This window comes from Mercurialis annua, linkage group LG6 (genome assembly GCF_937616625.2).
Source record: "Mercurialis annua linkage group LG6, ddMerAnnu1.2, whole genome shotgun sequence".
In the NCBI taxonomy this organism is placed as follows: Eukaryota; Viridiplantae; Streptophyta; class Magnoliopsida; order Malpighiales; family Euphorbiaceae; genus Mercurialis; species Mercurialis annua.
In genome coordinates this window covers 8,435,796-8,453,881 of record NC_065575.1, presented here as the reverse complement: position 1 = coordinate 8,453,881, position 18,086 = coordinate 8,435,796, and the positions used below count along the sequence as shown (strand labels likewise).

Here is an 18,086-nt window from a genome sequence, read left to right as displayed (position 1 = left end):
CGTTTCTGTTTTATGGCTGCATGCTTTTGATTATATGTTTGGCTTTGTGCCTAACAAATTATATATATGGCAATGTTTTTCTGTCTGGATTGAGAGTGTAGAAGAAATTATGAAAAGATGGGCTCGTTTGATTCATAACCAAATATAGCATGGTGTTATTTCCTGAATTGATTGATGTAATGAAGTCTGAAACAAACATGATATGACAGAGATAAATCAAACATAAGAGGTAGCAGATTTGCGAGAATCTTAAGCATGTCATTGCTTTCAAAATGTGTTTTCAGAACTAAATTCAATTTGGATTGTTCCGTGATAAGCATATGGTCAGATCGGTCGTTAAGGGCTATGCTCAAGTTGCCGGAGTTGATTATGGGGATACATTTGCACCGGTCAGTTTGCATGCCTGAACCTGCTTGAGTTCAGTCCATGAACGCTGCTATGAAGACATGTTAAAACAAAAAATGAAATGATGAAAGGAATAGAGGCATTTGAAGCCTTTAAGGGATGTAAACCAACAAAAAGAAAAGGCACAGGTGGGATGGATGAAAATGATGGCTAAATGATAATCTTACCATTAAACTTAATTTCATATTACAAATTTATACTTTATTAGAATATTAGAATTTTAGATGCCACAAATCTTCACTTTGAAGCCGTGTAGAATTGCAATTATTGAAAAATAATCCACGTCAAATTTTAAATAGAAACATCCACTCCCGTTTACTAGTGTATAAAATATATATTTTTTTCGACATGTAATTGAAATTTAAAGAATCATATTTACAATTAAAGTAATTTTTGTTTCCTTTCAAATAAAAATTGCAATTGCCAGTTCAGTGGAACATAACCAATGATATTCAGATTTCTTTTTGGGTAGAAAAAGGAAAAGCAAGCGGAATTTTAGCTTCTATAGTATCTAACTTTTACTCTCAATTTTAATTTAATACCGAAGCTTCAAATCTTACAAAATTGGTATTATAAATTTAAGGTAAAAGGTACAAAAAAACCCTTAAGGTTATCCCAAAAGGACAAAACAACCTCTAAACCTTTTTTGGGCACAAGATAGCCCCTTAAGTTTATTTTTGAACAAAAAACCCCCTCCGTCCATAACTTTAACTAACAGACGTTAAATGGGTGATGTGCCACTTAAAAAAAGTTCAAAAACACCCTTAATTTTAAAATACTTACCAAATTCATATTTCAAACTTTCTATACCATTTCTCTCTTAAAAAAAGTTTAAAAATACTCTTGATTTTTAAAACATTTACCAATTTTATAATTATAATTTTTTTATTAATTCACCCTCTTCTTCCTAATTAATCTAGTTATTTTTTTTAAAATCAATTTAAAATTATACCACTGTAACTCGACACTCCCAAAACAAATGACCACCGGTATACCGGATTAACTTTTTTCAATAATTTTCAAATTAAACCCTTTAAAATTTTAAATTAAAAATCTAAATACACTTTTATCTTTAAAACCGTCTAAAACCGCCGGTGGGTCTCCGGAATCGGGAAAAAAAAATTATTTAGATTTTTATTTAATTTTTAGATAGTTTTTTCCGGCAATAGATTGGTGGTTTTTTCGATTAAAATAAATTAAAAAAATATTGTATTCGTGAAAAATAAATAAGAAACGTTTTCAGTGAACAGATTCGACTGACAATCATTTGTTTCGGGAGTGTCGGGTTACAGTGGTATAATTTTAAATTGATTTTAAAAAAAATTAAAAAAGAAATTATAATTATAAAATTGGTAAATATATTAAAAATTAAGAGTATTTTTGAATTTTTTTGGGAGAGAAATGATACAAAAAGTTTGAAATATGAATTTGGTAAGTATTTTGAAAATTAAGGGTGTTTTTGAATTTTTTTCTTAGAGCCACGTCACCCATTTAACGTCTGCTAGTCAAAGTTATGGACGGAGGGAGTTTTTTGTTTGACTTTAGAACTATGAGGGTTTACTTGTTCGATTTTGAAACAAAAAAGGTTGTTTTGGGCCAAAAAACAGTTAAGGGGATGTCTTGTACTTTTGAGAAAACTTGGAGAATTTTTTGTACCTTTTACCTAAATTTAAATATTTTAACTTATGGTCCTCCAAAAGATTCATACTCACACGATAGACGGTAACCGGACAAATATTCTTCATCTTTGAAAGCCGTGTAAATATACAATTGTCTAAATTTATTCAAGTACATCGCCTACAACATAAATTAAATTTACAGTATCACTTTAATACAAATTAACATTTCGGTATCAAATTAAAACTAAAAATAAAGATCTGACACCACACAAAGTAATAAGCCGAATTATTCACCGATTGATGTTGATGTAGTATATAGACATGATGGTAAAGACCTCGGAGGCGAAGATAGGAAAGGCTTCGGCGGAAACTCGAGAGCTTCGGTGCTTCCATGTAACATTTCTAGCACATTACTCATCGATGGTCTATCCGATGGATTTGTCTGAATGCACCATAACCCAACCATCGTTAATTTTCTCACAATATCACCTTCTTCTACAGAAACTCCACCGTACAATTCACATATATTGCTTAGCTCTAGACGCCTGTAAATCCAATTCGGAAAATAAGTTTCACTAGTACGGTCCGTCTCATCGGCCTCGTCTCTCTTTTTACCACCAATCATTTCTAAAACCATCATTCCGTAGCTATAAACATCTGATTTATATGAAACCTTGCCAAAATTTCTGCTAAAGACCTCTGGAGCTATATACCCAATTGTCCCTCTAGCCTCTATAATTGATATAATACTCTCATTTCTAGTACATAATTTGGCGAGTCCAAAATCGGAAATTTTTGGACAAAGGTTATCGTCAAGGAGGATATTATGCGGCTTAATGTCGAAATGCACAATCCTCGTGTTACATCCTCGATGTAAGTACTCAAGTCCTCGAGCTATTCCAATTGCAATTTCGTGCATGATCTTCCATTCCAAATGCTGATCATGAGTTGTCGCGTTGCCAATGAACTTGTCGAGCGATCCATTTGGCATAAACTCGTAAATTAGAACTTTTTTATCACCTTGGAGACAGAACCCTAAAAGAGTGACAACGTTAACATGAGAAGTTCTACTGATACTAGCAACTTCGTTGATGAATTCTTCACCTTCTTCTTTAGATACATTCAAGATTTTTACTGCTACGGGACAACCAATATCAGATAGGTTCCCTTTGAATACAGTTCCATAACCTCCTTGGCCAAGTTTGTGTTTGAAAGAATTTGTCATTTTCTTGATTTGTGAAAAGTTGTATCTTTTTACTGGTAGAGGCCCGTAGCTCTCAAGAAATGCCTCAAACTTTTGATTATTGTTATTGATCTTCCATAAGAGGTTCTTCTTGGAACAATCAATAATGACACAGCTGGTGATTAAAATCCCAATTACTCCAAGGGATGCGCCAATTCCTGCCAATGATATGAGAGCTTTAAACTAAAAATAAAAGCAATGCACAAAGCCAGAGTATGTATTGGGATTTGAGGCTCACCCAGTTGTGACTAGCCAAACTTTGTTAAATTTTCAAGGCTAATCCCCTTAAAAAACCCTCACCTTTTAGCCCCAATTCGATTGCACCCTCACGTTGTAAAACCACCAATTTTATCCAAATTACGACCTTTTAGTGTTAATTGCACCCTAAAAAATTAAAATTCACACCTTTTGGCTTCAATTACACCCTCAAGCATCAAATTGATCTTTTTTCAATACTTCAAATTTTTATAAATATCCCAAATAATCCTCAATGTTATAATTAAAACAAAAACACCATCTTTTTTAAAATTTCATAATTTTTTTATTAAATAAAAATCAATTCCGGTCATCTTCTCCGTTTTGTTCTTCGAAGGAAGAACATGTCCGTTCTTCCTTCGAAGAACAGATTGGACCTGTTCTTTAAGAACAGAACGAAGATGGAGGAAGGCAGCAATGGAGCTGAAATTACAAGCACTCAGGAGTACCTGCGTTCTCTTCTTGACCCTCTTAGCAAACCCCAGCTCGTTGATCTTCTCTCCAGACTGTGTGTAATTTCATTCTCTTTTACCATTTATTTTATTGGGTTTTTCTTTACTAACTTTCTGTTTATGTATTTTAATTTTTCTTGAGGAAATATTCAATTTCGTTGTTCCTGCATTATTGGGTTTTGTTTTGTTTGCTCTACTAGTTACTCTTTAGCAGTCAAAATAATGGTTCAAGTTTTTTTGTCATTGATGCTATAGAAAGATCTTTAATTGTATATTTGTATTATGAAGTTCTATGCAGGTTACGATCTTCTATTCTCTTTTTGTGCTGTGCGTCTGTGCTTTTGTTGTGCTCGTCTGGAGCTTGAGATTGTTCTGCTGGTGTCTTTTTTTGCTTTCAAGGAGTTGCCAATGATGTGTTTGTAACTTCTATTATTTGCCAATGATGTGCTTGTAACTTCTAAAGTTTTTTTGTTTTAAATATAATTTTAAGTACTATTTAAAATATATGTTAAAACATAAAATATTGATTTGAACATTTTTCATGTGAAAAAGGTCAATTTGATGCTTGAGGGTGCAATTGACACCGAAAGGTCGTAATTTGGGTAAAATTGGTGGTTTTGCAACGTGAGGGTGCAATCGAATTGGGGCTAAAAGGTGGGGTTTTTTTAAGAGGATTAGCCAATTTTCAAATTGAATCAAACTGAAATATAAAGTTCGGATTATCTCAAATCGGATCAAAAGGTTTGGAACGGTTTCGTTAAAAAATCAAACTTTATATTTATATAATTACATATTTTAAAATTAATTTAAGTATTTTTTTGAGGTAATTAATTTAAGTATTAAATAAGCCTTATAAGCAACAAAAATCATCAACTTTCGCGTGTGTTTGGTATTTAATATAATTTTTTTAATTTTGGTAAAAAAGTACATGAACTTTTAAAATTTTGCAATTAAAGACACCGGCACCCTTTTAGATTAAAAACGGCACTGTTATTCAAAAAAAAAAAAACACGCACACACCTGGTCTTAATAGTAAAAAAATGGGAAGCTCATGTTAAATATGTCAAAATTAAAAGATTATGTTAAATACCAAAAACATGCGAAAGTCGGTGATTTTTGGTGCATTTAAGCCTAAAAATTATTGTCTAATGAATTTTTATATATGATTTTTAGTATATTTATCTATTGTATGAAAATTATTAGCTTATGTGTGAGCTATTATTAAGAAATAAAGACTAAATAGTTATATGCATATGTAATTATATTATTATTATTATTTTTAAAAGGTAAATTTTTATTCTCTTATGTAGATTTCGGTTTTTAAAATGTCATATCGAACACCACAGTTTTATATAAATACAACCCTAATTGAACCGTATATAGTATATACTCGAACCATAATTACAATATTAGTTCGGTTCGATTTTACAGTGTGGTTTTTTTTTTTGCACACTTCTAGTGGTGATGATCCTATTATGTGGGCACTCTATCTAAAGTTGTTTATAGCGTTAGATCACATTGATTGAATCGGCTAATAATCACCCATGCCCTTAATTTTGGGGGTACGGACGCTAAATCCCCTGACCTTTGTGGCGGCGCACAAAAGCCCTTTTGCTCCAAATTTGACCAAAATACCCTTGACGCCGTTTTTTCAGTCAATTGTCATTCTTAAAAAAAAAATCTGACACTGTCATATCATCTGACACGTCAGAAATATACCTTAAAAATTTCAAACACCCAAAATACCCCTAATTTAATTTAGAAAAAGACAAAAAATAAACCAACTCAATCTAATCTAGTGAATTAACCCAGCAACTAACCCGACCAATACCCCAACCCGACCACCCGACCACCCGACCACCGCCGGTAAATTTTCCGGTCATCTTCTCCGATTCGAAGATGACCGGAAAATTTTCCGGTCATCAAAAATCTGACGACCTGTTCCTCAAAGGAACAGATCAGATCTGTTCCTCAAGGAATAAATCTGCAGATCTGTTCCCTGAGGAACAGATCGCGCTGATCTGTTCCTTGAGGAACAGATCTCTGTTCCTCTGAGGAACAAATTTTTTTGATGATCGGAAATGTTCCTGTCATCTTCAAATCGGAGAAGATGACCAGAAATTTTCCGGCGGTGGTCGGGTTGTTGACGGGTAGTGGTTCGGTCGGCTATTGGGTTAGGGTAGAGGTTTAGGTTAGATTTGTTTTTTTTTTTTGTCTTTTTCTAAAATAAATTAGGGGTATTTTGGGTGTTTTAAAGTTTTAAAGTCTTTTGCTGACGTGGCAGCTGATGCGGCGCCGTCAATTTTTTTTTATAATAAAAAATGTCAGTTGACCAGAAAAGACGGCGCCAGAGGTATTTTGGTCAAATTTGAAGCTTAGGGGGTTTTGTGAGCGCGGTCACAAAAATCAGGAGGTTTAGCGCCTGTTTTTAGACATCAGGGAGTTTAGCGCCCGTACCCCTAAAGATGAGGGGCCATGGGTGATTATTAGCCGATTGAATCACTTATTTAAAGAAAAAGGTCACAAACTTTAAAAAGAGAAGGAAATTAGTTTCTAGTCTTGTTGGTAGTTAATGAGAGTCGAGAGAGATGGTGGGAAAGGAGGCAAATGAAGTTCTAAATTGAAGTTTAATGGATGAAAATGTTACTATTGCAAGAAAAAGGAACACTTTAGAAGGAATTTTCTAAAGCTTAAAAAATGATAGTGAAAATAAAGAATCAAATGCTAATCTTTATGCACCGGTAGGACATGAGAGTTCTAATGAGTTAGAAGGGAGTGATGTTTTGACTGTGAGTAAATAATTCATTGTATTCAAGTCCTTTTTGTAAAAATAAATCTTTATTTTAAGTCTCACCTTAAACCTTGCTAATTCAATAACACGAATACCTTTCTTCTTAAATTCCCACTTTCACCTACTGGTTTTCTTTCGATAGAGGTACTAACTCTGATATATTATTACTTTTAAGAGATTGCATCTCCTTGCTCTTAGCAATCAACCATTCATTCATCTCTTTCTTCTGCATCTCTTTTATATATTATTGTGGCTCATCACAATCAACACTTTAACCTATTGTCAATGCATAAACAATATGATTAGTATCAAGTGTTGAAACAAAGTCCATATACCTAATAGGTGTTATGAATTTTAACACAGTATCATGAAGACACTGCTGCAACACAAAATCAGCAAGCCGCTGCCTTCGTTGCTAGCTGTAATCCAGTTGGATTACAACTAGATAACAGCCGGATTACAACTCATTTCCAGCTGTTAATAGCTCATTTAATATGTGAAAAACAGTTATTGAAAGGTGTATAAATATAGCTTAGATTTCATCTTATTCTAAGTTTTATAATCTACAAACTTCAATAAAACTCCGTTACTCTATTCAAATTCTGATATGGTATCAGAGCCGGTCCGAGCCCGGGAGATGGCGTTACCACCGGTGTTGCTCGTCGCGTTTCAGAGTGTTTCTTCTCTGGTTAACTATACTGGATGTCCACTCCCAGCAGTTCCGTGATTTCAGATTTTTTGATTTGTTTCTTCTCCGTTGTATCGATATGGATGTCCAGCCCCAACGATCCGGATTGAGTTTAATTCAGTTTACGAGCATCGCTGTCGGTGACTCGAAGTTCAATTTCAGGTTCTGCTATCAATGATTTTCAGCTTGAAAGCTTCAATTTCAGGTTCTTTTGATTAGTTGTGATAAGTTTCAATTCATTTTCGTTTCAATTTCAAGTTTCGTTTTAGTTCATCGCTATCGGTGCTGAAAAGTTCTTTGTTGAGTCGTTGCTATCAACGATTTCAATCTCAATTTCAGATTCTTTTCAATCGATTTCTACAAATTTGCAGCTGTTGTTTTAATTCATATCTGATTGAAATTTTAATTTCAAATTATGAAGTTCATATTAATTTATTGTTCTCACAGTACCAGGTTTTAATCTTTAAATCAATCTCTGTCTGCTCTCTGTTCCTCATCTAGTTCATTATCCTTTTTCAATCAATTTCAGGTTTCCTTTTTTTATCAATTTCTATCATTTCAATTTCAGATTAACAGTAATATTGTGTTGTGTTACTGTTAATCTTCATTTGTTAAATTTTTGCTCATCTTCTCCTTATTCTATGTTGTGTACTCTTATTTTCTGATTTTTTTTTGTTTCTCCCAAATATCAATGTCGGTCAATTTCTTATCTCTTTGTTGATCACTTGAGTTTTAATCTCAAATTTATTCCTGTTTCAAGGTTTGTTTAGTTTGAGATTATTCAATTTGGTGAAATCAAATGGATTCCAGTTTAGCTCATTAACCGTTCGGTAAGATTCCTCAGTGAGATTTCAGCTATGGTTGTTGATGGTTTTTTGTGCTAGCATATGTGCTAGAATTATCTTAGATGCTAATTGTCATGCCACACAAGAGAACTGTTGTATTTACTATTTTTCTATTTTCTTTGCTTCAAGCCTTTAGTTTGGGGCTTTCATCCAAATGATTAAAGCCCTACTGCAAGTAATTGTTGTCAATAGTTGGTGTTTTGAGCTTTGTTGTGGAAATGGATGGATATCCATGGCAATTGGTGCACATTGATGCTGCTGTTTCATGGCTCATGAAGACTTTGCTGGTTGGCATTTTGTTTTTATTGGTAAATGTTGAGAGATGTCATCAACATATTCCAACACGGCTGTTGCTTCAAATGAATGTCTTTTGCTTGATTATTTCTGCTGCTATAAAATTGCAATGAAAAACTGCTGCAACTCTTCTTGTACAACTGTTGCTTTATCAAGCTAGACATATTAAATACATATGTCTAGCTTGAAGGGGAAAACACAGTATCATGAAGAAACTGCTGCAACACAGAATCAGCAAGCTGCTGCCTCCGTAGCTAGTTATAATCTAGCTGGATTACAACTAGATAACAACTGGATTACAGTCCATTTCCAGTTGTTAATAGTTCATTTAGTATGTGAAAAACAATTATTGAAAGGTATATAAATATAACTTAGATTTCATCTTATTCTAAGTTTTGTAATCTACAAACTTCAATAAAGCTCCGTTACTCTGTTCAAATTCTGATAAATTTGACTCTGCACCTATTCCTATATGCGCTTTACTATAGGATCATTAGTAATCCTATTCAGAGTTTTTATTTCAAACTCCACCTTCTGGTCAGCACTTTGATATGTTTTCCTACAAGAACACCAAGCTCTTCCTTCAAACCAAACATAACATATCTATCAAAGTGACGTCTCTACTAATAATACTTTTTAGAATTCTATCCTTATATACATCATAGTCTGTACCCTTAAACTCTAGTAGCATACCTTTGAAATATGAAATTCATTACCCTCACCTCAAGTTTACTGTCATTAATACGAATATAAGCAAAAAAAAAAAATCAAATACACATAATCCAAAATAATTAAAGAGTTAAGCATGCCATGCCTCGTGAGTAATCTTCAAATCAGTTATCGGGGTAATTGATCCTGAAGATCACTGAACTTTCGAGTTTTTTTATTTCAGTCACTAAATATTTTTTTTTCATTTTGATCACTGAACTTTCATTTTTTTTTCATTTTGGTATTTTAAGGCCAAAAATGCTTAGGTGACAGCCGAAATTATTTTTTTTTAACCTGAAAACTTGTCATATATGCATTATTTGATCGAAAAATTCATTTTCAAAGTAAAATTATGTATGTATGATAAATTTTCAAAGTAAAACTTATAAAATCCGGTTGTCACATGTCAATTTCCGGCTGCTATCTAAGCATTTTTGGATATTAAACTATGCAGATCATTAGACTTTACTCAAATTACAGAAAGATCACTAAAAAAACTTTTGTTACAAAATGATCATTGAACTATACCTTTTACTACAAAAATGTTTATGTTGTTACAAAAACAACACTAAACTTTTCGTGAATTACAAACATGTCACTAGATAATACCTCTTATTACAAAAAGGTCATTAAACTATGTTCCTTTTTGTAAATTTGGCTTGCCACGTAAGCGAAAATGTTGCGTTTTTGCTTTAAAACGCAACGTTTTAGATGGATGAACCCCTTTGTAATAAAAATTATAGTTCAATGACCATTTTGTAACAAAAGTTTTTTTAGTGACCTTTCTGTAATTTAAGGAAAGCTTAGTGATCTACAGAGTTTAATATCCAAGCATTTTTGTTATGAAATACTAAAATGAAAAAAAATGAAAGTTCAATGACCAAAATGAAAAAAAAATAGTTTAGTGACTGAAATGAAAAAACTCGAAAGTTCAATGATGGTCAGGATCAATTACCCCAGTTATCGTGTTGCCAATGAACTTGTCGAGCGATCCTTTTGGCATAAACTCATAAATTAAAACTTTTTTTTTTATCACATTGGAGACAGAACCCTAAAAAAGTGACAACATTAACATGAGAAGTTCTACTAATACTAGCAGCTTAATTAATGAATTCTTCACCTTCTCCTTTAGAGACATTCAAGGTTTTTATTGCTACGGGACAATCGATACCAGATAACTTCCCTTTGAATACGGTTTCATAACTTGGCCAAGTTTGTCTTTGAAAGAATTTGTCATTTTCTTAAATTTGTGAAAAATTGTATTTTTTTACTGGTTGAAGCTCATAGTTCACACGAAATGTCTCGAAATTTTGATTATTTATTTGATCTTCCATAAGGAGATACTGTTGGAACTGTAATAATTGACACATATGGCGATTGAAATCCTAATTCTTCTAAGGGACACGCCAATGACCGCCAATAATATGAAAGCTTTAAAACAAAATAAAAGCAATGCATCCATGATAAAGCCAAAGTATGTATTGGATTTGAAGCTCATCAAATTTGATAATTGTTATAACATTGGTACCGATTGTTGAATTTTTGATACTAATTGTCGTGACCGGTTTTTGACCGGACTGATATGCGCAGCGGAATCGAAACTGTTCGGTAGGTATTTAATCATGGATTTGATCATCAAACAACAATATAGCAAAATAAACAAGGCTTAATATCTTAAAAAACCCTCACCTTTTATCCATTTTTCAATCCTATCATGACGTTGCAAATCTGTCAATTTTACTCTATTTTACATTTTTTCATTTCAATTGTACCCTAAAACATAAAATTGACCTTTTTTTTATATGACAAAAATTCTCTAAATTGACCCTTTTGCATTATGTTAACTTTTTATATTAAATTGACCATTTTTAAAAAAAATTATTGAACTTTTGTCAAATAAATAAAGGTCAATTTTATGTTTCAGGGTACAATTGAAATGAAAAAAATACAAAATGGGGTAAAATTGACAATTTTTCAACGTCAGGATAGAATTGAAAAGGGGATGAAAGATCGGAGTTTTTTTAAGGCATTAAGCCAATAAACAAATAGCACAAGAGATTTACGTGTTTCGGCATTAAACCGTACATCCACGAGCAAAAAAATCGAGTCATCCACTAATCATCAAAAGAAAAAAATTGGTGGAAAATCACAAAATAGAGAACATCTCTAGTAAATATGCACTTAGAAGAAAAACCTATAAATGTTTAAATCTCTAAAAAAAAAAATAACCCAAAAGGGTTAGGATTAACTTATATTCCTCATATTACACACCCCCTTTTTCTCCTTTATTCACATCAATGTCTATATAGTGTGTTCGGTTTTGGTGTACTCTAAAACATGAATGAGGTAGTGTATTTATAAGGAGTAAATAATCTACATAGCATTAGGCATATTAATTCTAATTGGATTATACTATCTAATTAGCTCATGATAATAAAATAATCCTACTCCCAAATACTCCACTAACTAAAATTCTAATACAAATTACAATAAGAATTTAATTAGGCATATTCCAACTATCTCCACCTGATAGGAGTAAAATACTCCTATATTACGAGGCACTTTTGCATCGCTTTGTATACTTTTATCGCATGTTTCCAGTGATTATATCGCTTATTACATGTGTTAGTGTTTCAGGATAAACGGAGCGTATGTGAAGGGTTTTGAGTCCAAAAGAGCAAAGAATCGATGATATGAGGAAGTCGGAAGATAGATTGAAGCAAAGAGCGCATTGAAGATCAAAAGAAGCTTCCCTCTGCATGGTCTCGATCGAGAAGCAGAATTATTCCTTGCTTCTCGATCGAGATGAGTTAGAGAAATCGGCAGAGTTTTGGGATCACAAGCTTCTCGATCGAGAAGCTGATTTTAATGAAGCTTCTCGATCGAGAAGGCCCTGTTTTCAGCATTTCAAATCCTTTTGGGTTCTTGTGCTTTCTAGTCCCACTTCCTCTTTTGGATAAACAAGCTTGTAATAGGATGTTTTTTATTTTCTTTTTGAGCTTTACTATATAAAGGCACCTTATGTCACATTTTAGGTTAAGTCTCTTTTTGTAGCAACAATTAATACACTAGCAATTATTCTCTTAGTTTTGGTGACTTGTTCTTGGAGATTCCTCCATTGTTAAGGATTTCAAGCTTTTATTTCCAGATTTTTGGGTTTTGAATTCATCTTTAATACAAGCTTAGTTATTGAATCTTGATTATCTTATTCATACTCTATTGTTCTTCATTGTTATTTGAGGTAAACTTTCACACTTTTATTATGTTGATTTACTATTGCTTAGTTGTTGTTTTAACTTTAATCATGAGTAGCTAAACCCCTAGTCTAGGGGTTGTTTATGATTGCTATATATGATTGCTAGATGATTGGTTAGGGTTGTATGGGTTAGGGTTTTGCTGTATTTAATGATCTTAATGCTTAGATTAAGTTAGCTTCTTAATTTATGATTTGTGTTTGATTAGTGAGGACGAGAGTTAAGCTAATTGAATAGACCTAGTTGAGCATAAGCTTAAGACCTAAATGCGCGAGAGTGATTTAGGGATTTAGCGGTTGTTTGAGTTTGCGGATTAATCGGATTGATTGTGTAGTCGACATCCAATTGTTTTAATTATTGTTTTTTATCCTTTAATCAATTAGCAACCCTTTAATCTATTACCTAGAAATCTCGTTGGCATGATTAGCAACCCTTAGGCGCTTTTAATTATTGTTTTTTATCCTTTAATCAATTAGTCGTTTAATTCGTAATTGCTTCTTAGTCTAATTAGTGATTGCTTAATTTTTAGTTCCGTTGCTATTAATCAAAAATCCAATTACTCTTTGCTTTCCGAATTGAAAATCAAAGTCAATTTCATTCACTTTAAACCTCTTGTCTCCGTGGGACCGACATCCGACTTCCGGATTACTACAAGTTGGGTTAATTTTCAACACCACCTTAACTTGAATACTCAAATAAAATGTGATTACTGTTATGCTCCACCTTCTCCATTTAAGTCTAACTGAACTTATTTCAAAATTGGTCTTTAAGAAAGACCATACAAGTTTTAAGACCGTACTTTTGAACTTGCTGAAACCAAAATGACATGAAGATTTACTATCTTCAGCATGTATCAATCAAAATTTCACAAAGCTTTAAATTTTATTGGTCTTAAAACTGATATCAGAAACAAACGTCATTAGTAGCCTATAATGATTAATTCAAAAAATAATTGTTGAGGTCGTAGCATATCGTTTAATCTTTATAAGTCGACCAACCCAATGAGCGTAGATCATAAGTGCAGCATCTAATCTCACTTCATTGCCAATAATCCATAAAACTCATAGTTTATATATTGAGATACCAGACATGTGCATATAGAAATCATGTTGAACATTTGTTATTGTTCTAACTGCATCATTATGCATCTTGTCCTTAACTGAACCAATATCCAAATTTTTCATGTATTGACCGTTGCGTATAACTATACTCTACTATCAACTCAGTTGTAGTCATAAAACTAATCAAAATTGGCACACATGTGATATGAACAACCTGAATCTGCTAAAAAAATTTAGATCAAAAAAATATGTTGCTACAATTGTAGAATACAACTAGTTCTACATTTAATTATTTCCAAACAAATTGACTTATAAGTAATCCAATAGTGACGTCGTTCCAAATTACAGACTTTGTAATCCATCTTGTGTCTAAGATTGTTACTTAATCAAAAGAAAATCTCATTTTGCGATGTCATGATTTTATCAAAATCTGACTATGCCCAAACAAAGTTTTCATTTAACAAACTCTTAAAAATAATTCTTAGATCCAAATCACTTATGGAGTTTCATGAGAGTATAAAGACATTACCTCAATCATTCATCTTACAAAAACTCTATAAAATCCTCAAATTGTGAGTTCGAGAAAAAAATCATACCTTTCTTCTTTCTACAATAAATAGCATATTGATCTCTATCGCAAAATTCTCCCTAAGAATTTTCATATCATGTTTGTCTTCAATCAACGACTTTCGGCACTTTTGGTGGCTTCTCTATCTTCAAATAATCTTCTTTGTGTCAAGTAATTTAGCCTTAAAATTGCGAAATCCTCCAAAAAAATATATTTTCCATAATAATCATAATTCATATTAAATCTGAAAACCAAATTACCTCTGATATCAATTGTTGTAACAATGATACCAATTGTTGAATATTTGGTACCAATTGTCGTGATCGGCTTGTGATCGGATTGCTACGCGCAGCGAAACCGAAACCATTTGGTAGATATTTAATCATGAATTTGATCAACAAACAATGATATAGCAAAATAAATAAATAATACAAGAGAGTTACGTGGTTCGGCATTAAAGCGTACATCCACGGGCAAAAGAATCCAGACATCCACTAATCATCAAAAAAAGTACAAAATTGGTGAGAATCATCAAATAGAGAACATCCCTTTTTCTCCCTTATTCACATCAATGTCTACATAGTATGTTCGGTTTTATTGTACTCTAAAAGATGAATGAGATAATGTATTTATAGGGAGTAAATAATATACATAGCATTAGGAGTATTAATCTTAATTGGATTATACTTTTTAATTAGCCAATAATAATAAAGTTATTTTACTCCCAAATACTCCACTAATTAAATTTTTAATACAAATTAGAATAAAAATTCTAGGTATATTTTAACCATTGTTAGGAGTATTTCTAGATTTCTAATTAGTTTAAGACTTTTTATGTAATTTTATTATACAAATATATCTTTAAACTTAATGAATTTCTTTTAATTACATTTGCCGAGGTCTGTCCAGAAAAGGGTATTAACATTTTAAAAAAGTAAGCATATAGGCCGATAAGATAATGTTTTTGAGATAGAAGTCTCTTGAATAAAAATCATATAGGATAAGAATCTTAATATGAGTTTGACCAATTGATAAATGACTCCGATGTTTAAATTTAAAAAATAATTTAGATTTATAAATATTAGAGCATGCATTTTTAATATTGCTCTTTATTTTAAAAAGCATCTTTAAAAAAATAAAGAGCATCTTTAATTATAAAGAGTAAAAAAATTATTTGTATTCAATGGACTTTTTAAAAATACAAATTAAATCAATTAATTTATAAATAAAAAGAGAAATAAATATAGTTTTTTTAATTTAAAAAAAGATTGCAGAGAAATCAACATTTTCTCTCTAAAACAGAAAAATCAGAATAATCACTTTCGCCATAAAGCTATAATCTTTGTTATTTAAATTGGATAGAAAATTAAATTTCTTTTTCTTGTATTTATAATTTCCTAATCTTCTGTGGGTTAAAATGAAAGCCAATTGGTGTTGAAATAGATGGAAATTATGATGAAAATAAGAAAAGAAAGAACACAGTGAAACATGAAAATTGTTGCATTATGATGGGAAGAACGAAATAGATGAATAGAGAAGATGTTTTTTTTTTATCTGTGAGAAGTAAGGAAGTAGTGGAAAGAAAATAACACGTATGCTTTTCTGAAAATAGAGAGTTTGTTTGCTCTCCACAATAGGCTCTTTACTTTTATTTTTAAAAATAAAGAGTCTATTAAAATTGTAATTTATTATTATACTCTCTAAAATAAAGAGTTTTAGTATAATAGAGAGTTCATTGTAGATGCTCTTATACAGTTGGTTTCCAATGCAGATGAGACAGTAACTGTTTTTTTTTTTCAAAATGAAGTTTTATTTATCATTAGATGAGTTATAATCATTTTCATTTAATAATAACATTAAGGTAAACGGTGTAATTTTATTTTTTTATATAATTTTCTCAAAAATACACATAAGTCTGCTATAAGTTTTTTGGACAACTTAAACCCTGAATATTTTTAAATTGTGCAAAAGAGTCCTCTAATTTTTTTAGAAAATACTTTTTGGACACTTAACACTTCAAATTTTTGATAAATATTTAAAATATTAAAATTATCTTTGGACATATTTCCTATATGGTTATAAGAAAACATGTCAGCAATTAACGAGTGTTTTTAACGGTGTTGGACGAAAGGTTATTTGTTCTATTTTAAATTAAATAAGGTTTAACTGTGCCTAAAATTAATTCAAGGGTACTTTTGAGGAAATTACAAGAGTTTTTATTTTATACCTTTTGTCTAAAATTAATAAAGTAAACTAAAAATAAAATAATTTTTAAAAAAGCGAGAGATGAGATAGAGTAATTTCTTACCTATACCAACTTCCAACTTTATATTCTTATCACTTCCTGCAACAGATAATTAGGCAGTAACAAATGTTAGAGCTCAAACATTCAGAATTGGAATTATTGAAATTTCTTAAGGTTTATCAAGAACATAACAACTACATATTACCGCACTTGTCAAGGAAAATAAGCAAAAGTAATATGCAGATGTAAGAAAATTTATTGAATATGATATGGCAGTGTTTTAATATGTTTAATAATTCATCAAAAAAAGAAAATATGTATAATAGAGCGAGATTTTCCTGTTAGATTGAATTCGATCGGAAATTTCTGTTAGTGAACTATCTATTTGAAAGTGACAAATCTTTTGAAGAGGTCAAGAGAAGAAAAAATGCAGTCTGCAGCAGAAACAAAGTCTATCCACCACTAGTATTGCTTTGTTTGCATGGCATGGCATAGAATCTGTTGAAATTAGTGTGTGAACACACTAATGTGTGAAACATTCAAAAAATTAAAGATTGTATTTTTTTCCACATGGAAAAAAAGATCTCTAACTTTCCTATAAATTAAAGCTTCCTCCTTATTTGTTTTACAAATCAAAAAAAACTAGAGTTTTTCCTCTAAATTCAAGAAATCTTGTGTTATAAATAAAAGTTTTTTTTTTTAATTAAAGAAATACAATTTTGTGTTATAAAGAAAACACAGTCTTGTGTTTTAAATTAAGTTTTTTTTCTTTGAGTTAAAGAAAACACAGTCTTGTGTTATCCAGTTCTTGAGCAATATGACTGAGTGTTATTGAGCTGTTACCACAGTGCAGTAGTGGAAGTATTTTCTGGCTGTTTTATCCTAGGGACGACGTGGTTGATAGTCAGTTTTGCACCTCTGAGCTGAGCCACGAAACGTCTAAAAGAGAGCGACCTAGTCCGCGACTCAGCCTTTTCGGAAATTCATGTTTCAACCGGCAATTGTTCCAACAATTTTTAGACGTGTCCCTTAACAGTTGCTGCCATGAATTCCGAAGAGGTTGCGAAAATAAAACATTGATCATGAAGTTCTCGTTGTTTCATACAACGGTTCTATTAGAAAGTTTAATTATAAATTAAACCTATTATGAAACAGTAACCAATTATTGGAAATGACAATGACCAGTTTGTGAGTTACAACTGTGATAAATCATGTCATATGACACACAAGTATCAGAACAGGTTTAGTTCTGTTTAACAGAATAACCTGATTGAAAAAAAATGTCACGTTGTGAATGTTTATTTCTGAGATCAATCTTAATGATAGATCAGACAGATGGTGGGCAGACACTGACGCATCATGCTATTTCTGTTGTGACCTTTATGTTCAAAACATACACTATTACTAAAGTTAAGAAAGTGTTGGTGGGTGATATCCACACCACTACACCTTCCGGATTTGGCGATAAAGAACCGAAGCTTACTTCAGAGAAGCATGTGATTTTGAAGGATATGTTGCACACTCCTATGATGAGAACAAAGTTGATCTCTGAATTTTTTCAGAATAAAGCCGGATTTACTCAAAATATCGGAGATGATTTTACCTTTGACGGTATGTTTAAATTAATTGTTAATTTAAATATTATTTTTTCCGTCCGC

The 18,086-nt window shown here is 31.7% G+C and overlaps 1 protein-coding gene across 1 annotated transcript in view; it reads right to left on the bottom strand.

Annotated features, from left to right (window-relative positions):
* Positions 1 to 2,123: 2,123 nt before the first annotated feature.
* Positions 2,124 to 18,086, bottom strand: part of LOC126686418 (LEAF RUST 10 DISEASE-RESISTANCE LOCUS RECEPTOR-LIKE PROTEIN KINASE-like 2.1) — a 31,738-nt gene continuing 15,775 nt past the window's right edge. The window contains exons 2-3 of the mRNA XM_050380455.2: positions 16,492 to 16,527; positions 2,124 to 3,425 (exon numbers count right to left, since the gene is read on the bottom strand). Coding sequence (XP_050236412.1) covers positions 2,311 to 3,425; positions 16,492 to 16,527 — 1,151 coding nt within the window. The 3' untranslated portion in view covers positions 2,124 to 2,310. The remainder of the gene's footprint in view (positions 3,426 to 16,491; positions 16,528 to 18,086) is intronic.